Source organism: Pelecanus crispus, chromosome 2, assembly GCF_030463565.1.
Source record: "Pelecanus crispus isolate bPelCri1 chromosome 2, bPelCri1.pri, whole genome shotgun sequence".
NCBI lineage: Eukaryota > Metazoa > Chordata > Aves > Pelecaniformes > Pelecanidae > Pelecanus > Pelecanus crispus.
Genome location: NC_134644.1, coordinates 158,792,751 through 158,817,225, shown reverse-complemented (window position 1 = coordinate 158,817,225; position 24,475 = coordinate 158,792,751). Strand labels below are relative to the sequence as shown.

At 38.7% G+C, this 24,475-nt stretch overlaps 1 protein-coding gene across 3 annotated transcripts in view; it reads left to right on the top strand.

Annotated features, from left to right (window-relative positions):
- TRPS1 (transcriptional repressor GATA binding 1) overlaps window positions 1-24,475 on the top strand; it is a 180,792-nt gene that overhangs the window by 9,770 nt on the left and 146,547 nt on the right. For all 3 annotated transcript variants that reach the window (XM_075705989.1, XM_075705987.1, XM_075705988.1), the window contains exons 3-4: window positions 10,645-11,774; window positions 19,660-20,263. In XM_075705989.1, coding sequence (XP_075562104.1) covers window positions 10,645-11,774; window positions 19,660-20,263 — 1,734 coding nt within the window. The remainder of the gene's footprint in view (window positions 1-10,644; window positions 11,775-19,659; window positions 20,264-24,475) is intronic.

The following is a 24,475-nucleotide window of genomic DNA, read 5'->3' as shown; positions in this document are numbered from 1 at the left end:
GGGTATGTTAAAATGAAAAGGTAGAAGGTGGAATATATTTAATAATGCTTGCAGAGACTGTAGCTGTAGGAAAGAAATTTTGCAAAACAGGTTAAGATGGCTAACATCTAACTTCAAGTGAGAAGCTGAAACCGGAACACAAGTCAGGAACTTGAAGCTTTTTAAATGATTTAAACTTTTCCTCTTTTTTCAGAAACTCTACAACTTCTTTGTGGAGCAGCAAATCAAACTAAGGTCATTATTATGCATAAAAGCTGCAGTCTTTGGACTGCTGTCTTACTAAAAGATCACTTTAGTGTCTCGTGTCAGACACTCTCTCCTGTCAAACTGTGATTAGAAAGCAAATACGTGATTTAGTTAAAAGAGGTTAGAAGTGAATAATGTCAGAATGTGAAATGATGGTTTATAATTAGCACATAGTATGATGTTAATACCTGGATTTCCTGCTATAGTTTCAGTTTGCTGACTCTGGGGACAGCATCTTAGAGCAACTGATCCATGTTGTCAGGAAGACATTCAAACTGGAACAGCTCAGGCATACAGTATAGAGGAATTTGAGTTTCTAAACACACTTTCATTTCCTCCAAACAATTGTTTCGTTAGGTCCTTAGTTATTTATAGGAAAGTTTATGCTTGATTAGAATGAGCTGGACACTTTTCCTATGCAGTGCTTTCAGAAATAAAACAGATGTGTGAGCTATCTCAGTTTGAACTGATAGAAGTAGAAATAAAACAGCTGAACCTAGACTATACTTGTCTACTAAACCCTGGCAGTAAGATACTGCAGGGGAGACAAAAAGCGGTAGGAAACAGCCCATAGATAATCTACTTAAGATCAGTCTTTTCTCAGACGAAAAACATTTTCCAAAATAGAACAGACAGCCTATACAATGTTGGCAATTTATTTTAAAGAAAAAAAATTGGATCTGGAAACTTAATTTTTAAGAGTGCTAATTTTCCCTGCCCAATTTGGGAAGAGAAGATTAAATAAGCTTTTGTGCCAAATGCCATACTTCATCACTTGCACATGCACCAGATGTTGATCCAGAACATGTCAGAAGATAAGTAACTGATTAATATTTTTATGCTTTCTCCTCCCCCACTCCCGATACAGAGCAGCTTTGTGAGATTCGTAAACACAGTAAAAGACCGTTTGAAAATCCCCTTTGCACCCACACATGTTTATACTGCTACTATGTCCATTTTGGAGGGGATTTTTCTCAGGCATCTGAACGGCTGGCGTCTCCTGCTGCAACGAGGGATCGTATCGATTGGAGCTCTGGTTTAAACTGGTTCAGTCAAACTCCTGTGTAACATGGACAGGGAACTGAACCTGAATAATTGGTTCATCTAAAACAATATTATTTGGTATAGGTACTGGGCTAAAGGAAAATAATCCCTTTGTAATTAACTTGAAATAGTAGTAGACTGGGCTTAAGGTCTGATTTATTGATCCCCTTGCATTTAACAAACTGTTCTGTTGTAGCTGGGGTGGAAGTTATCGATGGATTTATGGTCTCAGGCCAGGGAGCTGGGCGCAGAAGCCAGAGGATGAAGATGACTGACTTTGATCTGGCTCACACTGGTCAGTCGGAGACCACAGTATATGAAGATTTGTAGTAGTGAGGGATGCTATTGAGCCCTGTAGTTTGCATTCATAACAGAAGCAAGCAAAAAGCAATTGAAAAATGGCTGAATGCAGGAGAAAACAGTGTCTGCTATCCTATCTGCAGATAGGTAGGGATGTGGTCCCTTTGCCAAGGGCTTGGAAGAAAGAAATAAAATGCATTTTTGGACTTATACCACAGAAGTGAAGTCTGTCCTAGAAAACTTAACCCCCCCCCCCCCCCCCCCAAACACCCCCTCCAACCCTAAACCCAGCTTTTAGGTTTTTTTTTTTATATTGCAGTCAGCAGAACAGTAGGGATACACATTTGGCTTCACATCCAGGTACACAAACATTGGGACTGTGTTTTGTAGTACCTGAAGAGGATTTGGCTGGGAACTGTGTAAATAATCCAAGCTTTCTGGCCTTACTACTGTGTAGATTTTTACTTGATTTGAATATTTAATCCAGCAAGATTCCTTTGTCTTCTTTGAAAATGTGATTTTGTTTTGAAAAATCTCCTGTACTCTTTGTTCCCATTTTCTTCCTCAGAGGTTTTTGGTTCATTGAGTTATATTAAATTCCATAGGATTGGTTAAAATCACTGAGCTGTTTCTGGGAGATTAACTTTCTTGCCAGTATAGATTTCAGAAAGCATTTGCTAGCACATCTCTGAATTCCCAGAGAATGTGTTAATCAGCTTTATTGCTTTTTTCAGAATAATATTTGAAGTGAGTTCAATGGATCAACTTTTCCTGATGCCCCTCATTACTTTTTCTTCACATTTAGTTAATTGATCAATCTCTATAAGCAGCTTTGTCTTGCTGGGTATTTTAGCCTTTGTATGGCTTTGTGGATGTGCCTAAAGCAGTAGACTTTAGACTGGACCTAAAGACTTCACTTAAAGTAAAATACAGGTGACTAAGTTAACAGCTATGATGCTGAAAACCATTGCTTTGCTACTGTACGATTAAGTCTCCTCCTGTGTTTGATCTGATGACTCTTTAATGTAAAGTATGGAAAGGTCTGGAGACAGGCAAGTGGCTGGCAAGTAGGCAGGAGTCTTTTTTCTGTCCCTCAATTTTTGTATGAGTAGTGAGTGGGACAGCTTCAACAGAAAGGTTGGAGAGTGCTGTGTTCCACATACCAGCTTATAGCTAAGGGGTAGGACATTGCCCAGGGAGGGAGAAGAAGTGGGCTTGGATCCCCTCTGACAGAGCAAGGAAAGGAGCCTACTTTTCCTGTTTCCTGAACAAGTGTTCAAGCCATTAGGCTATTGTATAAAAGGCAGCATGACCCCATTTCCTGATACGTTTTAAAAGAAAACAGTGTCCCTCAAAGAAAGGACAGAAATGTCTGCATTCAGGTGAGGGTTTCAGATGGCATGTCCCAAGGGAGAAGGATATTCATGCAGCCGTGAATAAAAACATACTGCAGTGCTCAGCAGTTCTTAAGGTTGACTCCAGGCAGCTTCACATTGTGTGTGCTACCTTTGAGGAGCTTCCTGCTCAGCATGGCCCTGGTTCTGGAGCTTACTGTCACAGACCTACCTCCTCTTATGTTCAGCCATTAAAGAGATTCAGACTCCTGTCTGAAAGTACTAAAAAGTGATTTTTTTTTCTTTTTTTATCCAGCCCTCTCATTTTGATTGTTTCATGGTTTTAGATACTAGACTGCCATGTAAGATAAGAAGACAAATTTCTGAAAAGCCATGGACTGATAAAAGCCATCCAATAGTTTCCAATAGTTTCGTGATTGTATTTCAGTAAACCCAAGGAAAAAAAAAAAAAAAGAATTAGGTATTTTTCCCACAGACTAATGAGAGATTGGCGGCAGATTTTTTCTTTCATGGTTCTAGACATCCAATATTATAAAAGTTGTCCTATACCACTCAGCCTAATCCTTTGTCATATATGAATACGGGTAACAACTTTTCCAGGATTTTCACAGCAACTTGGAGCCCTTCTGGATGTCCAGCTACCAGGCTGCTCAGCATTATAGAAAGTGGCAGAAGAAATGCCCACGCATGCAGAGTGTGTAAAGCTCTTCCTTTTGTCTTCTTTATAAATCAGTGGTGAGGTCCATGTGCCTACACAAAGTTACGTATGTGTGTGTTTTAGCATTCTGGATTTCAACATATCAAATCTGCTAGCTTTTCTGTTCTCATGTTAGAAGTGTGTGACTAGTAATATAACTAAAGTCTGGTCTAACTAGGATTCAGCTGAATGAGAACCAGTGGTTTTATTATTAGTAGCTTCTGCGTTTTATCCTCCACTCTTACCTTAGCAGTTTGATTGAATATGAAGCTGTGAAGGTAAAACTAAAAGAAGCTGTAGGGTGTCTGTAGGGGTGCAGATGTAATCAACATCCCTTCTCATATTAAAGGGTTTCCTCTACAGTTTTGGTGGTTTTGGCAAAGGGACTGTTACAGATATGGTGATACTCTAGATTGGAGGCATAAATAAGTACAGGATTTATTTTTGTGTTAGTCACAAATTAAACCTTCCTAAAGTTCAAATGTGTCATCAGGTGGGCTTCCTACAAGGTCGCATGGATACATAACTAGTTGATGCGAGTAAATGAAAACATGTATGTGAATGAATTTCATTTTCCTCACATGCTTAGACGAACAGATCCAAATTTTATATTGTTGGTCTTTAGCTCCATTGTCCATAAAACAGGAATTAGAATGAAATAAACTGACCAACTATTGCTGGATATGATGTACCTTGATCTCTTGGACTAGACTGTGCTGTGCTAAATCTTGAAGGGTGTGCATGAAGGTGTGATGTCCCATAAGGCCCATTTCATCTGTCTGCTGTGTTGTAGACTCTCCCTGGGGACTTCCCTGTTTGAACTGAAGGCTGTCAAACTATCTTGGGTGTCGCACCTGCATGTGTGCATCCCTGTTTATTTTGAGTCTTATTTATGGGTCATTATCAGGCTTGGAGACTGCCTTGCACACTGAGAGAGTCACACCTCATGAACACAGGGGTCAGTCATCTCTTTTAGACCACAGACATGAAAAAGAAATGGTGGCAGGTGGAGAAATGGATGGTGGTGAAACACACATATACATATACATTCATATGCATGTCCTTGTGTGTATGTGTACACATATATGTGCTTCTTTTTCTCACATATATGTGCATGCACATATATTTATATATAAAGATGTGAAAAAGTACATATGGTCTGTAGCTCATAAGTAATGAATTATATTATTACATGTATTAGAAGTTCTTTATATCCTTTCTTTGGAGACATTAGCAAGTTTACTATTCAGAATGATATGCACTGATTTACAGCATGTCAGCCGCTAAATAGTAAGTGCCTGGGAACATTCACTTGCTCTGTGACAGAAATGAGCTATTTTAGCCTTCTTTCAGTGAGAAGTAGTCTACCCTTAAATTAGAGCATTCAGATGGGCAGTTTCTGTGGAACAACTGACGTGATGTATATTCACAGCCTTCAAGGCAAAGTTGTTTATGTGTTAATATTCCTCATCTTTATGCACTACATCTGGTAGTGTTTGAAGAGAGGTTAATGAAGAAGTTGGTGAGACTAGTAATAGTCATGGATATATTTAAAGACATAAACTGCTAAGCTAGCCCACAGAAATGATGAGAGCTCAAAAGATAAAGTTGCTGGGGAAAAAGGAAAGCAGCTAGGTTTTCTTCTGGTGTACAAACTGCGAGTTTGCTTCAAAGTCTGTGAGGCTGTGTGAGTTTACAGTAGCCAAGGAACTGTCTGGTAATTTTATCTATACAGCGAGAGAATAGAAGGGATGGTGCTTCTTTTAGGTGCTAGATATTAGTCTACTAGCATTAGCTAGCAAATGAAAGTCTTGATTCTGTGTTCCTTACTTTTGTTGCTTTTGCACATCTGGTCTCCTGACCTTAATTTAAGTCCTGTTATTGTTCTGTCACAGTCTTTGTTTTAAAAATACCTTTTAAATCCTAATGTCAAAAACCGTACTGGCTTCAGTAGCAACAGAGTGAATCTGGAGAAGAATACACTCATCTTGAATGAATGTGACCCAATAGTTTGCTTTCTTGTTTTGGTAAATATGAATAGCCCAGAAAGCCAAGAGTTTGCCCTTAGTCTTTGCCTCACTTGTGCAACATAGTTGTATCTACCAATAAGTTAATCACAGTACGGTAAATAGTTTTAAGAATATACCCTGAAGATTATCCTAGTTTTACATGCAGAGAGTGAGTGAGTGAGAGAGGGAGTGAGTTCTCCATAGTGGAGGTTAGAGAACTGGGTGGTGTTACACAAACTTGCGTGAAAGCCAGGAATCTGTTCTGGCCTGCACGACATGAAGAACTTCATAAATGTGGGATGGTTAAAATGTTCTGGATGCTATATTGCACAAAGCAAATGAATAAACAAGAGCATTAGAAAATATTTTAGGATTAGAAGATTAACGGTAATTGGCAAAGGCAGACTGGATGGCTCAGGAGATTGGTAAGGGATCTGGAGCCTTTCACCTCCTGATTAGCCAAAGATGTAACCCAGGTAATCAAAAAAAAAAAAAGATTTATTAACATTTGATGTTCCAATGCAGATGGTTGGTCTAGTTTCTGATCAGTAGTTGCAGAAGCAGCCAGGGGTCAAAGACAGCTTTACCCTGTGCATGTAAACCTTGTGGTTTAATCTCTTACATGGATCTAGGCCACTGGTTTCTGCTGGTGGAATTTTCTTCATGAAATGTATGATTACAGGAGCTGGCAGACTTTGTCTTCCTTGGTAACTTTTTCATTTTCTGTAAGCAGTATTTGTAAACTGCTTCGGCGTAATAAAATATAGGATTGAATTTTGAGAAGGAGGTGGGAGAATAGAGTAGGGTAGCATTTGGATCAAGGGCAGATTAAATATCAAAGACACTTTTTTAAAAAAAATGAAAGTACCTCTCCTTGCCCAAGTCCATCTATTCCATGAAAACGTTGTTTTCAGTCTGACTAATTAAGGTAATATAGACATATCTGTTGGAAACATATAGTGCAATTACACAGCTTTGTTGAAGTACTTGCCAACATGCTTTAGAAAGTACATCTTGAAACATTGTCAATTATCGTGTTATCTTTTCTCCTCTTTCTGGCTATTTTTGGAAATCTGCGTGGTGTATGAGGAGATAGCTTTGTTGCAGTAACACATGAACTTGTGGTAAATTCTTTCCCAGTCTTCTAGATTTTGATAATTTTCCCCATTAATTAATGAATTTAATTATTAAGAGTTTTGAGTTTACTCACTTACTGTGAAATATATTTCAGTTTAAACCCAGACTGAGACGTGGTTTTGAAGAGCAATTTTTTAAGAATATCAGTGCAACCATTTCAAGCACAATAATGGAGAACCTATTCTAATAGCCATCTTCCTCTATACAGCATAATAGTACCACCTATATTGCCATAATTGAGGTGCTGCAGGAGTAAGTGATAATCCCAAGGTCTCACAAGCAAGTGACAGTGAAGGAAAGAACTAAATCCGGTTTCCACAGTCCAAACAGGTGCCTTGTGTGTTAGGTCCCCTTTAAAAAGAGAATTAAGAAGATTAATTTTTTTTTGTGCTTATTGAGGGAACTGTTGATCTATAGGTGCTCTTACATTTCCAGTGCAAGCTGTACCCGTATTTGTGACTGCCACTAGTTATTTCAGCTGGCACTTTGGACTGCACTGCTGTAATAGAATTGCAGAATTTTAGCATTGCTTTTGTTTAGTTTCTTCTTCTTTATGTTGGGGAGGAGTGTCTACTTAAGAAAGTATAACTCTGTCAGGGCAAAGCAAGGGACTAGGTTTTGCTGGGATCAGAATGAAATAGGGGAATAAATATGAAAAGCTATCACTTCCAATACCACACAGAATTGTGGATATTGATTTCTAGGGTATGTGTGTATATATATTTTTTCCCCTTTCTCCTTCTCTTTCTCCTTTATTTTTCCTCTTTCTGGGGCAGGTCAGAGAGAGCAGGAGGTTAAGGACAGTGACATACCCAGTGAAGGAGTTTAGTGCCTGTACATAGAGATAACGATACGTAACTGAAAAATCTGAAAGTCAAGCCAAGACTTGAGCAGAGTGCATGAATCCAAACAGTTCTGCAAATGTGTAGGCTTCTTCCAAATTTGGCTGGCTGAAAGCTGAAACAGCTTCAGTTTATACTGTCACTTCAAGTGCTTCTCCCAACCTCTTTGCATGGAAGCCAGTTTCTTCAGCTCTCTTTACCTGATAATCACTAAGGAGGCATTCAGTAGGTTTTGTTATGCGTGAAAAATGGCTTTTGAGTGTAATAACGTTAAGATGACCCTGTGTTACCTTTCACGTCCATGCTCTCCTAATAGGACGCATTATTTTGAATCATGGCAGGGTAGTCAGGGAAATGCCAACCCAATAATTGGTAATCAATTACATTCCAGTGCTGTAAAGATTGTGTCCCCCCTGCCGTTGCAAGAGGTTAACACAAATAGTGTGAGATTACTTAGTTCTATTTTATCCTGTTGTGATGAGGAGAAGGATGTATTAACATGGGACACAAATTTGCTATGTAGGCCACTAAGCAGGATTAGCACAAGTTACAGAAAAGATGTGATTTACAGTCCATTGTATAAAATGCTCGTAATAATAATATGGTTTTCCAGTGTTCAGAAATAAAAGTAATTAGCAATGAACAGCAGCTGGATTATTGCACTCATAGTTTCTAACTGGTGTCTACAGAGTGTCTGCAAAATAAGTTTGTTATCTGTAGGCTCTGTGAATGGACAGCTGAGAGTAATGGATGTATTTACTCATTAGAGCCACTTAAGGTAAAGCATTTTGGCCAGTTTTCTGTGCATGCATAGAACAAACATAAGTATCTAATTAAATGAGCAAAACCAGATCACCTTGCAACTTACGTAATCACACAGTGAGCGATTTTCTGTTTACCATAATTCCATCAGTGCTTTCTTTAAGTTGTCTTTCAACACCATTGAGACTTTGAACATGGAAATAATGCAGTGGATGGAGACCTGAAGTGCCAGATACTGTGGAGCAGGCCCAAATCCCGCTGTTGTCAGTGGATCAGGCTCAGCACGGCTATGTCTCCAGTTCTTGCTTGCCATAAAATTAATGAGATATCTTCTGCAGTACAGAAGATCTGTTAAAACATCCCTCTTCCAAAGAACCTCTTTCAAAGAACCTCTTCAAAACCAAATTCATGACTTGATACTAGAACTTGGAGCCCCAGTTTAAGTGAAGATGTTATTACCGTTAAGTCCTAGCTATTTGGCTGCCCAACTCACCATTGCCTAATGAGATATGTTTCCTAAACAAACAGAAAGCAATTTTCAGTTTATTCAAGAAAAAGTTTTAACCAGCGCATGGGAATTGTCCTTTCTTTAAAAAAAAAAAAAGAATTGGAGGCTGAATAGCAGCAGCTCATTATATCATGGTTCAGCAACTCATTGTCTCACTATGCATATTCAATTCTGATGGGATACAAAGGATAGCATCTCATTCTCTGAGCTAAATGGCTAAAAGGCATTTATATTATATGAATTTAAAAATGTTTACATTTCATGCGCTCTGTATGTCTGAGTCTTTCCGTATGGTGTGATACTGAATGAGCGGTGATCACATGCTTTCTTTGTGGCACAGCTGTTGAGGAGGAGAAGAAAAATAATTAAACCATTTGCCTAATGCATTACAACTGAATCCTGCAGAAATGTAGTAATACACTTACTGGTTGGGAGAATGGAAATCAGACCCTGTGTGGAAATTTTATATTCCCTGTAAGAAATCTCTTGGGTGTAAAAATTGAGAATGTGGCGCAAGGAAGCTTCCACCCATGTCCTTGATGTAGTGGTGTAGACTGGGTGATCACACAGGAGTAGATGTCTGTGGATTTCAGGTGTAAAGAGGAATTATCTTCTGGATGCTGTACACTGTTTGCTATTCAGGAAAAGAAGTAAAGCAATGGTGACATTTTTGTCAGGAGATTCTTTCTTTGGCCTTCAAACCAGTTGTACAGGAGCAGCAAATCTCCCCCTGATGTCACGGGCAGGTGTGGTGCACTCGTGGGAAGGGCAGGCCTGCCTGCTATGAGAACACAGGGCTTAATAACATAAGCCCTGGAAGCCTTGTTTCCTTCCTGCAGACCATTTTGCTCAGAGATCACGAGAACAGTTAAGTAGACCTACCTTTTTTTTTTCTTTTTTTTTTTTTTAATTAGTGATGTCATGGACTAGGGTGTGGTAGGTTTCTTTGCCACATGCCATTTTTCTACTGTAGTTTTTCCATCCTTGTTTTACTAAACTGAGCTCTGTGCATGAGAGGAAGAAAAGATTTCCTTGGAGAATGTCTGCACTGAGTAATCTTTGAGAAAACCGCCTTTCGTTTCAGACATCAGCCACTATGGTTGTGCTAAAAGGCATCCTGGTGGATACTGGATACTCTTGTGGGAATGGTCTTTATAAGACTTGGTCATACTCTGACCCAGAAAACTGAGTTCATTATTTCAAATTTAATTTTTGTTTGCTCATATTTAGAAAGCAATTCTCGTGGAGTGTTAAGCATGAATATGATTAAAACATGTAAGTGTATTGAAAGAAAAAAGACTGAGGCCCCGTTCTTTTGTTCCACGCCTGGTATACTCCCAGCAAAGTCTCCTGTCAAAGGGTTCAGGTATATGGGAATTGATTATTGGATCTTCTGTCAATGATGTGATTTAGTGAGTTAGTGAAGGAAGGAATAGTCCTATCAGAGAACATTGAGTTAAGATCGTGTTGTGTACATGTGTGTCAGTTTCCCCTAATAAATATATTTATTATTCATCCGGAATATATATTCAGCTATGTAAAACATTTCAAAATCTTCAGAAACAACTGCTAAATATGTGAGGGTATATGTATGATATCTTACTACATTAGTACAAATGAAAATGGTGGTGATTGTTAATGAAACAGGCTTATGAATTAATTGCGCTTTTTTTTTTTTTTTGCCTTACTTGTTATTTGAATAAATCTACAGTGGAGCTAAAATGACCTTATTCTTCATTCACAGGTTACTTTAGGTGGAACCTTTATTGGAATTGGGCGGAAAACTCCAGATTGCCAAGGCAACACCAAGTACTTCCGCTGCAAATTCTGCAATTTCACCTACATGGGCAACTCCTCCACTGAACTAGAGCAACACTTCTTACAGACTCACCCAAACAAAATGAAAGCAGCCCTTCCCTCCTCTGATTCTGGTAAAACTTCAGAGAAAAACTCCAATAAATCCAGTCCTACTCTTCGACCATGTGATTCTGGAGACTTGGGGAAGTGGCAAGACAGAATCACTGTAAAAGCAGGAGATGATACACCAGTTGGATATTCGGTGCCCATCAAGCCAATAGATTCCTCTAGACAAAACGGTACCGATACAACCAGTTACTACTGGTGTAAATTTTGCAGTTTCAGCTGTGAATCGTCCAGCTCATTGAAACTATTAGAACATTACAGCAAACAGCATGGGGGAAGCCAGGCAGGAAGCCTTCACCCAGATCTGAATGATAAGCTTTCTAGGGGATCTGTCATTAACCAGAATGATCTAGCCAAAAATGCAGATGGGGAGTTAGTGACAAAGACAGAAAAGGGTGCGAGTGTGGCAAAAAAGAAAGACTTGACTAGCAAAGGAGCAGAGGACAGCATGGTGACAAGCTACAACTGTCAGTTCTGTGACTTTAGGTACTCAAAGAGCCATGGCCCAGATGTAATAGTGGTGGGCCCACTTCTCCGTCACTATCAGCAGCTACACAACATTCATAAATGTACCATTAAGCACTGTCAGTTCTGTCCCCGAGGCCTCTGCAGCCCAGAAAAGCACCTTGGAGAAATTACTTATCCATTTGCTTGCAGAAAAAGTAATTGTTCCCACTGTGCTCTCTTGCTTTTGCACCTGTCTCCAGGGGTGACAGGAAGCTCTAGAGTCAAACACCAGTGCCATCAGTGCTCATTCTCCACTCCCGACGTGGACGTTCTCCTGCTCCACTATGAGAATTCACACGAAGCCCAAGCGTCTGATGTCAAACCAGAAACAAATGCCCTGCCAGGGGCCGAGGGGCCGCTGACGCTCAAGGAGAACAAAGAACACTCATGTACCAAATGTGACTTTACCACCCAGGTGGAAGAAGAGATTTCCCGACACTACAGGTACAGTGAGGTTTCAAATGATTAATGATAGGAACCCAAACAAACAGCCCTCCCTTAGTTCCTTAATTAAATGTCACCGTTCCCCAAACATTTGAGGAAACTGGAAATCAAAATATGAATGTGTATAGATATAAATCTTTACAGCCAGAGTCCAATCCAACATCCACTTTGTTTTGGAAAACCACCAGCTAAGTCAGTGGATTTAATTATACATTTAAACCTGTGCAAAGAAGAGGGAGATTTGGATTTGTGTGCAGATGCTGAAGTTCCAGCATATTTGAGGTTTGGTCGACTATTTTCCACCCAGAATCTTTTAGGTACTATTTTAGTTTAGGCTTTTTACCAGAAAGCTGGCATCTTCATTCAGTAGGGTAACACAAATGGCTTTACTTTCCAAGATAGACTATGAATCCTTTCATGCTCCGTAACAGTGCTTCAATGTACTACCTTTTTGTTGTATTTTCCATTCCCAAGTCCAGCAACGCAATAATTAGTTTAAGAGCATTCCACTGCTGTTTTGGTGTTGGTTTCACACTGGGAGCAAGACACTCTTTTGTCTGTTGATGTCATCCCCCAAGATCCTTTTGCAGATGCTTATTTTCATGTTGCTGGTTTACAGTGTCGTTCTATTTATTTTAAATGCTAATGTTCCTATTTGGAGGTGGACGCAGCCAGTCTCCTGACTCAGTCTGACACAATGTCATAGCGGCAGCCAACTCCCTGCTAAACTTCTTGGGTCAGTTCCTGGGCTGTTGTAAACTGGCAGTCCCGTTTGCATCAGAGGAGGAGCTGGCTCTTAGGCTTTGTAAAGAGCAACAGTTATGTGCCGCTGCAAAAGCGATGTTAAATATTAGAAAATCATGCTGAATATGTTAATAGTTAAGGCTAATGCGTCAACAACAACGGAAAACTCAGTATCTATCTCATCTAAAAGATCTTTGCATGGAAGCCAGCTAGAACGAAGACAAAAGAAGATGCATTTTCAAAGCTAAAGCTTTGTTAAAAGCTCAAGAAACTGTGCCACGTTTAATAGATTCCAAGACATCCAAAATTAACAAAGGCAGACTGGGGCATGATACTTTAATAGAGATTAAAGCTGGGGGCATCCAAATGTTGCCCAACAGAGGGCTGCATTGGCAATGTCTCAGGAGTCTATTTAAAAAAAAAAAAAAAAAAAAAAAAAAAAAAAGGAGCAGATTGCTCATCTTTAATTTGGAGCTAGGGCCCACGGAGGATTCAGGTCCCAGCATGCAGTGCCCCATTTTTGATCCAAGTGGGCCTGAGGGATGTTGTGCGGATTAATTAGTTAATGTTTGTAAACTGCTTTGAAGATGAAAAGTGGTATCTAAGTTCCAAGCATTATTATAGCAGCTTTGAGCCATGCTGTAGAACTCCATAGGCAGCACTTTGTCCGCCGCTGGGGCATGGCACGATCTTTTTTTAGTGGTTAAATAACTGGAAGATTGAAATGGCTCCTTGACTGAAAAAAACTCTTTTATTTTGCTGCAGCTGGTAATTTAAGTTTTAACAAGCATGCCTAGTTAAAATCCTTTTTCCCAAGGAAAGGAGAAGCCATGACTTTCAAAATTAAGTGCTGTCTGAGACAGGGTAGCAGTAGCTTCTCCTTCGGAGGGCTCAGCACCCTGCAGCTCTGGCAGTTGTCACAGGGAACTTGCACTTTGGAAAATCAAGAGATACACTTAAGTGTTTGAATCTCAACTTATTTGTCTAAAATTAGGCTATTCTGCTTAAGACAGTTGAACAATGTATTTTGTTAAGCCTTCAGTCTATGACATTATTGAGTACTCTGAGGATATTGTGTAATTAAAGCAAAGTACAACATCCCCGTAACCGCCAGCTTCTTTCCCTTTCTCCTGCCCTCCCCCCTTTTTAATTTGAGTTTAGTTTCTTTTCTGCATGTACTGCTGCTGTTTTCCCCCACTGTGCATCTTCTTTGAAATCACAGAAGTTAGTTCAGTTTGTGGTAGGTGCTCGGTAATGGCAAACACCAGCAGGTTTTATTGCTTTTCTATGCATAACCTAGTTTTCACTCTGTCAAACTAAAACAAATGGAAAGAGAGACTTTTAGGGGCATTATAGTTTCTATTTTTATTATGATTATCAGGCCTTTTTTGGTTTTAATAGCATTTTTGCCTGTATCGGATATGTGTTTTCTTTTCTTTTTTGTATTTTCTGAACTAAAGATACAGAATATTTCAGATTTAAAAAAGTAGAACATCTATAAAATAGTAGTGTTAGTTATGTGACACACAGAAACCTGCTGATGTAGAGTCAGGTCACATCCTAGCTGGCCTTCTCTGTGGCTTCATCAGAGTTTGTCTCAATAAAGCTGTTCTGCCATGCATTACGTGTTTCTGATGAATTTAAAATGCTATACATGCACATATGTCTAAAACCTGACCATTTATGTAACAAGGAGCTGAATGGATTCTAATGGTAAACATAATACTAAGCATTAATGTGGTGGCTGAAAGTGTTCTGCTGTTCACATAATTAAGTTTACCCTTGATAATCTGTGAGTATCAGAGCTGGCTTTAGATGCTACTTACATATTTTGGTTCATGTATTTTTTGTCTGCATTTTTGATTATTTTTGGTTTTGAGTCATATGCCTGAACAGCATGCTTACTTTATTTTCTTTTTTATTTTGTTTCCTTTTGGCTCTACATCTACAATTTCACTATGTCTGCTAGCGAAAAAATTTTCTGTGTCCCAATTTTATTTCTTTGCAGCCATGTATTTGCGACAGTATTAGAATTTGCAAAAGTGGTTCTTTCCAAGTTTTCTGTCTACAGAAACGTCTACTTACACTTAACGCTCATTCAGTATTTCTTGACATGATTATTTGAGAGCTGTTCAGTTAAATTTGAAGTTAATGAATTACGTTGCACTTGAGTTTACTTGTATTTAAACCTCACTAAAATGTGCTTACTCAAATAAATCCCCAGAAGGTTTATTGGCCTCCATTTTCTACTAATTCTGCTACTACTCATTTTCCTTTATACCTCTGAGGAATCAGGTACTCTTCATGTTCATTGCAAAGCTTTGTTTTTCCTCAAAACTGTCTGGTATTCTGATGAGCTAAAAGATGCCAACACTTGTAATTTAGATAAAAATCATACTGAGTATTTGGGGAAATTTTGCCTGTCAGATCACTTAGTCTAGAGATTATTTTCCTGCTTGCTCCAAAATAATTAATTTTTAAATTTTATTTTTTTTCTTAAAAAAGAAAGAGGCTTCTTGCAGAAGTGGCTTGGGTTTTGTTTTTTTTTTTTTTAATTTTGCTAAAAGGTGGGGGAAAACAATACATTTTCTCATTTTTGCAAAAAATAAAATTTTTCATGTAGATCTTTATCAAAAAAGACTTTGACAGAAAGCATTTGATCACTGCTAGTAGTAATTAAAAATGTTATGCTGAAAAATGCTCTAAACTTCTTTTAAAAAAAAGATAGGGTAGTGAGTCATTAAATAACTGCAAAATATAAAAAAACCAGACTCACATGAAAAATAAGCTTTAGCAATGGTGTAGAATCATTTTTCTAATAAATTATTTTGAAAATGTGGATGACAGCAGTTATGTAGGTTCTCTTTTTGAAATTAATTTTCAGTTAATTTCAAATTAAGTAATTTCTCACCTCTTAAAGATAAATGGGGTTGAGGGGTAAAAGGCAAAGGGGTGCTCGGGGCTTGCGCCAGGGCTGCACATCGGGGACGGGTGTTGGGGCTGCCATCTCGCGCTGTCGGGCAGCAGAAGCAGGAGCGGGGTCTTAGATGTGCAGATTATGGAAATACGGAGCCTTTGGGACACTCCCCAGAGAAGCCAACCGAGGGCAAAAGTGTAAATGGAGGCCCACCAGCTCCCGGTTTTTCGGCAGAACAGGAGCCTTCACTCATTGAACAATAGCAGCAGCTGCGAGGACCTTTTCCATCGTTCTGACACCTTAATTCACTGCTCTGAACTTGTTTGCTCTTGCCAATGGCTTTTGCTCTTCTTTCATCTCAGCCTTGCTCTCCGCTCTGCCCGTTCTCGTCCCCTTCTGACCCTCCACTGAATTTTCTTGCTTGCTTTGCTCACTGTCTGTCCTTCTGAATATTTTCCGCTCTCCACAAGCCTGAGTGCAGCGCCCATCCCAAAAGTAAGCTTTCTTATAAGCCTGTTTCTTCATGAGAAATACTAGCAATTATTATATTCATAATGAAATTCAAAACATGCAAAAAAATGGAAGTGATACTTCATCCAGAATATTTTCTGTGCCCTAGAGCCTAGGAATGTCTTCAGGTAATTTAAAAAAAAAAAAAAAAATTACTTGTTTTGTAGAGGATGGTGTTTTGTAATACTTCAGACTAGTTAGAAGTATGTCAACAAGACTTAATTAACAACTGGCTAGTATCAGGAGTATCACAGCCTATTAGAAAGCTCAAGTAAAGAACATTAAATCCATCAAAAAAACCCCCATCTAATCTCTCCAAGATTTTGCAAGGGAAAATCCTTATATTTTATAGCACCCAATTCAAGTGCATTTTGGTACAAATAAATAATGATAGGATTTTATTAAGTTGTTAGAATGTAACGGTGCAGCAAAGGTTTGGCCTGAATTCCTTGACATTTAGTCTTGGGATCAGGCCATAAATGTTTCAATGTCCACAAATAATCAGGTCTTTGATTTATTTTGTAGTGAAAATAATAATGCTAAGTGACATCAATGGATGGGATGACATTGCCATCCCAATGACACATTGAAGATAATTCCAGTTTATGGCTTGAACCTGCTGTTAGTTTGCTTGAGTGGTGTACAAGCAAGATAACAAAAGGGAGAATGCCGTTTCCTTCTTCATTTACATTGCTTTCTTCCATACTGAGACTTTCCTCAGACATCTCTCTTTGGATAATCTGTATACAAATACACTGTATCACACCTGATGAATTCAGACTGTCTGATGGTATAACTGTGGTTTAGCTGTAAAGTGTAACTTCTAGGTAATGCACAGGAGTGCTTATTGTGTACTTTGCAAATTGGAATTTTAAAAATTTTGTTGCTTAGCTTTGAGGAGCTTCGTGCACCAATTTAGGTGTAACTTGGGCCTTTAGAAACATGGGGTAGGTTTAAATTCTAGTATAAAAAGAAATCAAACATTGCCAGCTTGTTTCCTTGATTGCTATCAGGGTGGGGTAAAAACAGTCAGAGATGAAAACATTTTCTTTTTATGCCTTGCTCTGGGAAAGAATAAGTTTCCAACTTTCAAAAGTTCTCTAATAGCTGATGATAGTTATTATTTTATTATTTGAGACTGTGACTTATATTGGACAGTTCCAAACTTTAGCTTACTTTTCAGAGCTTGGGGGTAGAATAATATACAGGACAAACCCATGTGAAGTATGAAGATTTAGAGTGTCGATGGCAGAGATTACTTTTTAATGCATACTAGAAAAGTATATGTCCTGAATCAAAAAGCCTGTTGGGTTACTATCTACCTAAATCAGACCTCGTCTTTTCCACATCACAGTGCCTATCACAGTCTCACAGAAAAACAAAGGAATGCTTGTATGACTCTCTTTAAATCAATTATAAATAATTCAAATGAACAAACCTTTAATGCAATAAAGGTGATTTTAGGTGGGCCTCAGCCATGTAATTACAACTGCATGTAATATTTGGCATTTATTTGTGGCCTCAGAAGTGTCGTACCACTCCTGTGGTGTGTACTGCTCCTGATCAAAAACATTTAGCCAGTGTGGAAGGGGGGAAAAAAAAAAAAAAAAGACAAGTTAGGCAGAAAAAGATCAGCTGTTTGGAGGTGTGATATCTATAGATGAGAGCCAAGTTAGGAAAGGGGGTTAGCTATTGAAATAGCCAAGTTAAACAAGAGACACTTAGGGCTAAGTAGCTTCCCAAAGGATTGATAAACTTTCACATGGGGAGTGTATGCGGTTGAGCCATTAGCCCCAAATGGTGTCTTGTTTAACTTGGCTTTTAAGATAACTAGCCCCTGTCTAACTTGGACTTCCCTGATGGTATCCCACCTTTACAGGGCTGACCCTCTTTATAACTTGGCTTTTTGTATTTGTAAAATGGGTTTGATCAGATAGCACACACTCTTTCTTTTTTTTGTTTCAGAAGAGAATTAAGCTTGGTTTAGAAAAGAATTGAGTTGCAGGAGAGAATATATTAGTGTCGCATTGAGAGACAAGCTGATTTTAATAAAACACAATTGTAGAATGAAGAAAAAGGAACACAGCCAGAACAGGATTTTAACCCACAGCTTGCTCTCCCACAAGTAGATTTTGTTGCCATAAGGCTATGTGGAGAATAGCTGACTCTATTTTTTGCATAACTGAATGAGCCCATCTAGTCCCTTAAAATGAATATAAATACAGAAAATGACAAAAAGAAAACTGATACTGCACAAGGGCTAAAAAGCTTGAATCTGAATGTGTACTCATGTCTGTGTGCTGACACAACTGCAAGAAAATCAGACAATGTAAATACCATATGGTTTGTTTTTCCAGCAAAAGGAAAGAAGGAAGACAAGGGGGTTTAATAAGTTTGGCAAGTTGTCCCTTCTAAACTATCATACTCTAAAAGGGACATTTTGTGTATCATTCCAGTTCTACAGATGCACCGAGAGCCAAATCCTGCTCTTACTAAAGTCGATGGGAGTTTTGCCATCGACTTCACTGAGACTAAGATTTGGCCTCCAAAGAATTAATTCTAACAATTGGAGTTGTCAGGGCAGTAACGGATTTCTCATACAAGTTTTGTCCTGTGTGGATAGCGAAAGGCTCATTTTTTAGCTTGGCTAAAGATGCTGTTGTGACTCTGAATGCCTGGGGTGTGGATGTGTGAGTGTGTCTGTAGGGAGAAGCTTTTCCAGTTATGTACATTTTGATGAAGGGCAGGGACGGTATTTTACTCTGCGCTGGTACGATGCCGGGTGCAGCGGGGCCCGGAGCCTGACGGAGGGCTCTGACCGCTCCTGTGCTATAAACAATTATTCATAATAGCATTATAGAGCTCATAAACAGTGCTCTGTTCCTGTGATAGATAGAGTAAATGGGTAACATGTTGTTCTCATGTAGCAACATATGCTTTACATAATTTAGTAATGCAGTACTTTATATAAGCTTTTAGAATAAAAACAGGAAGGCACATTATTCCACACTGCTCCACAGCTCGTACCCAAGGATTTCTGGATTTGACAGGAAAACACAGCTTGTAGTGACACAGCCAACTACTTTGCTTTTTCTTTAGAGCAGCATCTTTTAAAGTTGTGTTAAAACGGTCATAGAGAACAAATAAGTACTGCCTGTTGTGTACAGCCTTCTGTCCTTTGGCGTATTCTTATCCATAACTTAACCAGAGCTCCATTCGAAATCATCTTTGTCAACCACAAGTATAGGAAATTGGTGGAAAGCAAAGGAATTTTTTAAAACATTTTAACTTTCTAGCATAGATCTGTATTGTATGAAGTGGGTTTTTTATACAAAGAAAACTATCCTCTTCTAACTGATTTTGATTGAAAAAAAAAAATGTTACTTCAGTGTTTCTACTGCGATAGGAAGTGAAAAGTGTATGGCAGCAAGCTGAAGAGGAAAAAACACAATATGCCAGTGAAAATTATATGAAGTTTAGAATAATACAGTGGAGTGTGAATGAATGATAGGAGGCCATTCCAAGGTGTGGGGGGAAAAACGAGCAGGATTTTTCCCATATTGTGTAAGACACCAAGTCAACCTGCTTGCTTTATTTAGAGGGAATCATACTGTAAGTTCGATTTTATTTTCTTTGTCTTGGTAGGTAAAACCACTGTGAGAGGGAAGGCCAAGGGGAGACTCTCACGTTAATACACCTCTCGTTTTCTTCCAGGAGAGTACACAACTGCTACAAATGCCGTCAGTGCAGCTTCACAGCTGTTGACACTCAGTCACTACTAGAGCACTTCAACACTGTGCACTGTCAGGAGATGGACGTCACTACAGCCAATGGGGAGGACAGTCATGGCGTTTCATCTATCAAGGAGGAGCCAAAAATTGACCTCAAGGTCTACAGTCTGATTAATCCGGACCCCAAAATGGGGGAGCCCATATCTGACAGCATAGTGAAGAGGGAAAAGATAGAAGATAAGGAAGTGCTCAAGGAGAAAGGTTGGACTGACAGTCCCAGTGATGATCTTCGCAATGTGACCTGGAGAGGAACAGACATTTTGAGGGGGAGCCCGTCATACACACAGACCAGTCTAGGCTTATTGACCCCAGTGTCCGTTGGCCAAGAGCAGCCGAAGCCTTTACGGGATAGTCCAAACGTAGAAGCTGCCCATCTTGCGCGGCCCATTTACGGCTTGGCAGTGGAGGGCAAGGGCTTCCTGCAGGGCGTGCCAGCCGGAGCGTCGGAGAAAGCCGGGCAGCTCACCCAGCCCTACCCTGGATCCGGGGACAGCAAGGCAAAGGACGAATCCCAGTCCTTGTTACGGGTAGGAAGCTCTCTTTTTTTTTTCCCCCTCACTTTTTATGATTACATGTATGTTACGTTTAATTAGGCATACAAATGACTTCTTCAGTTCCAGAGTAATGTGGCTGGATTTTCTTTTAATGCATGGGAAAAAAAAATCAAGGAAAGACTGAAAGATTCAAACTTGTAGAGCTAAACTGGCAGGTAAATGTTCCAAAGTGTTTGCATAAAACAATGTATATATTGATGTAGTATTAGTAAGCAAGTGCTTCTGCTTTTGCTTTAGCTCTGATTGAATTTTGTTTAATCATTCCTGCTAATTGTGCAGGTTGATGATGCATTTGAAGAAGGAAGGTTTAGAACCCCAGAAGGCTGCACATCTGTTACACTAAAACAACTAATCACCTCTTAAATTTTGTGGTGGTGTGACAGTTCACACTTAAGCAAGATTTCACATTATTAAATATCTAAGAATATGAAACCTGAGTTAAATATTAATAAAAAGTAACCTTTTTTTTTTTGTAAAGCAACATAATTATATATGAATTTTGACACTTGTCTGGTTGCCTTGGAAGCAAAAGAAAAAGGAAAAAAGAGAAAAGGAAGGAGCTTGGGTGATTAGAAAAGGAGAATATTTGTCATACCAAATAATTCCTGTTCTGTCTTTTTTTTTAAACAAAAGGACCTATATATAAGGCATTGTAGAAATCTGAGGTTAGGAAAGCTCTCAAATTGTGAGGAGCTGAACAGGGAGACAAATAAGTGCCTTTCTCCTGGAGTCATCACTGTATGTTTTCAGGGGCTGCTCCCTATCTGAACTTCTAGAAACTTGCTACAGGAGCGGTCAGCCCGCAGACAGACCTCACTAGAATGGAAGAGATGATCAGCTGTTTTTCTTTATTGTCTTTTATAAGAACATTTATAACCATAACATCCATTCCTGTAAGAGTGAACAACATGTCAAAAGAAAACAAAAGGCAAGATAAATGTTTTATTCCATGGTCTGCTAAGATTATACATAGGTGTATCTGTCTCTGTATCATACATATGTAAGTCTTAGAAGCTCTTTTTAAATAAGTCAGTGGTCTTAAAAGTCTTGCAGTTACTCTAATTATAAAATAATGCGTCTGTCACTTAAAGCCTGCATGCAATTTAGGGGGACCGCAGCCTTTTGTACCTTGCAGGTCATGAATAGTTATTGTTGTCAGATTTTAAGTGTATGAGAAGCAGTTATGGTATGACAGGTTCCCTGTTGCAAATCTGGGTGTGTGCTCAGTCTGAATGGCAGGATTATATTTCTCTCCTCCATTTGGAAATATGTATAAAAATATATACATACATCCAACCAGCAGTGGAATTCATGCTGTACATACGATACTAGTTACATCCCACTTCAACTCTTGTAGTGGTTCTTAGCAGTGCACAGACATATTGGCCCAAGGAGCCATTTATATGGTGGGTTATCAGAATACAAATAATTTTCATTTATTTTTTGACTACTAAAGAATGAAAAAAACCAACCACTTCAATTCTTGTAGTGGTTCTTAGCAGTGCACAGACATATTGGCCAGAAGAGCCTTTTATATTGTGGGTTATCAGAATACAAATAATTTTCATTTATTTTTTGACTACTAAAGAATGAAAAAGAACAACTGAACAAAAATCTGCAAAGGGACATGGTAGTATGCAGAACCAGCTCTATAAAGGTCTAAATTTGGTTCGTAGCTGGAGCCTAAAATGTTAGTTAAGTGGTAAAATAAGGCCAGTATGTTATCAGTTTTAGCCATTGGTGAATATAGGAGGGGAAACTGTACGTTGGCTGCTTCTTATGCCCTTTTTTAAAATAAGTTCAGATACTTTTTTAAAGTCTTTATACAAAAGAAGTAATTTTTTTTTTTTTCCAAATCAGTATTTTTATCACTTTGGAAATATTTTAATCACTTCTGGATATTCAGAAATATGAAGTACCTGTAATCTCCATGGTTTTCTGGAAAAAAAAAAAAAAGGTCTTATTTTTGTGTGTTAACAGTATATAAATTAGTTCCTTGCATTTTAAAATGTGTACAACCCAACTTTTCTTTTATAAGGTTTGTAAAAGGATTTATTAGTGGGTTAGGTCTATACTGACTGGTGAAACCATACCGAGACCCTTCAAAGAGGAATCACTTTTGTGTACACCTTTAGCTACCTTGCTCTTTGAACTCTGTTGTGCCAAGGACTTGTTTGTCTGGGTCTTTTCCTTAGTTATAATATTTTAATTTTCACTTTTCTTCTTGGAAAATTGGGCAAGTTGCCATTGTCAGTTTGAAATATTAAAAAACAAGGGAAGGAGGTTAACTTTCTACATCTGCTGAACAGAGTCTCTCATCATATACATTTCATCACTACTGATGGATAGAGGAAAATAGTGAGAATTCAAACTTCTTGAAGGTAAGGGGTGATATGAAGGATAGGAGATGGTGGAAGATGAAGGAGTGTGATTCCGTGAGTGATATTAATTCCCTGTTCCCCTGGATCTGTGAAAAAGATCACAGAAACCTAACTCCTTTATTTTGCTCTTTATTTAGATTTCTGTAGACAGTAATGGGATGCAGTACAGAAGCCAGGAAGTACGAAGGCAAAGTGATGGTCAGCTTGACCAGTGGGAACTTAGTGTCAGGTAGTGTCTGCCATACATATATGCTATATGTATGCCTGGAAGCTCACTTGGCCCAGACAGAATTAGAAATTGTCCAGAAAAGTACTTCCTTTCCATTCTGGAAAAAGCTAACCTTTTGTAATCCTCTGAAATAAAAAAAAAAATACTCCATATCGTTAAGCAAATCTCTCATTATTATCCACTTTGGAGACATTTATTTTTCTAATGTGAAATAGCTAGTAGAAACAGCTAATATTATGCTAAAATTTGGTCCTTTCTAAAAGCAAAGCGTTAAATCAATACATACTTCTGGTATCATATAATGAACGCTCATGCAAAATACTGTATCCTGGACAACGGGTGACTAGGAAACAAAACCTATAATGGAATCACTGTGGACACCTTCATTTTTTTTTCCCCCAAAGATTGACATAGAGGAAGCCAAAAATTTGGGATTACTCAGTGAACAAACACTTGTGAGAAATGGACTGAAAAAAAATCTAACACATCCCTTCGGTTATAATGGCTATTCAGTATTTACAAAGTAGTTCTCCTTATTACAAATGATTTGTAATTATTTGACAGTAGCAGTAATAACCATGTGCTTTTCATTTTTTAATTCTCTCATGACTGGGGGAAGGGAAAGGGGAGATCATGTTTTTCACTTTTTTTTTCATGTAGATAGAGGTTAATACTGCATGTGGGTTTTCCAGATACTGAATTTAGGAGTGATTAGCATTTTAGTAAAATGTCAAAGATGATACGGATCAACTGGGGAAGGGGTGAAAATCTACAATTGCCCACAGAAATCCCTAATGCCTATAGGATAATCATGAACTCTTGGAAATTACTTGTTTTTCAGCTTTGCATGTTGTGTAAGCTGTTTATATGCTGCTTTCTTGCATTCCTTCCCTGCATGATGGACATGTTCCCTCCCCGGTCTCTGTGCTGCAGTAGATTATTCATGGGAGTCATTAGGGTAGGATTTCTTTCCTTTTAGCAGCTAAAAGACCGAATTGCTTGTGACCTTTCGGGAGCTGGGGATGGTGCAGTGGCGACAGCTTGAACTCTACATGTGTGCAAACACACATATGCAGTGGACGCACCTTTTTCCCCGAGAGTACTTCCAAGCTGTGTGTATGTAACAGAATCTTTCTCAGGGGCTTGGTACACTTCTGTGAGTAGCTTTAATTTATTTTTCTTATTAACATGTTTCCAGCAGCTGTACTTGCCGCGAATTGGTATGTTTTGCAAATGGGAATTACAAAAAATGTACCTCAGCGTGGTACAATGTAGACATTATTTCTGCTTTTCCTTAGAGTAGCTGATTTTATAGTTTAAAGATTTGTTGATACTGGAAGGTCTATTGAGATGCAAAAATGTTCCTTTTTTTGGGTAGCACATTGGCAGCCAGCGGACTCCAGGCCAGGCAGATTGTTTAATGCTTTGACAACGCAGATCTTGGACAGCAGGAACTTTTTGCTAAACTGATTTTAAATGAAGTGTCCTGTTTTGGTATGTGTGGACACTGCAGAACAAAGTTTTCCACAAAATTGGGAATTGCAGCCTGAGCCTTCAGACCTATACCCAGACCTA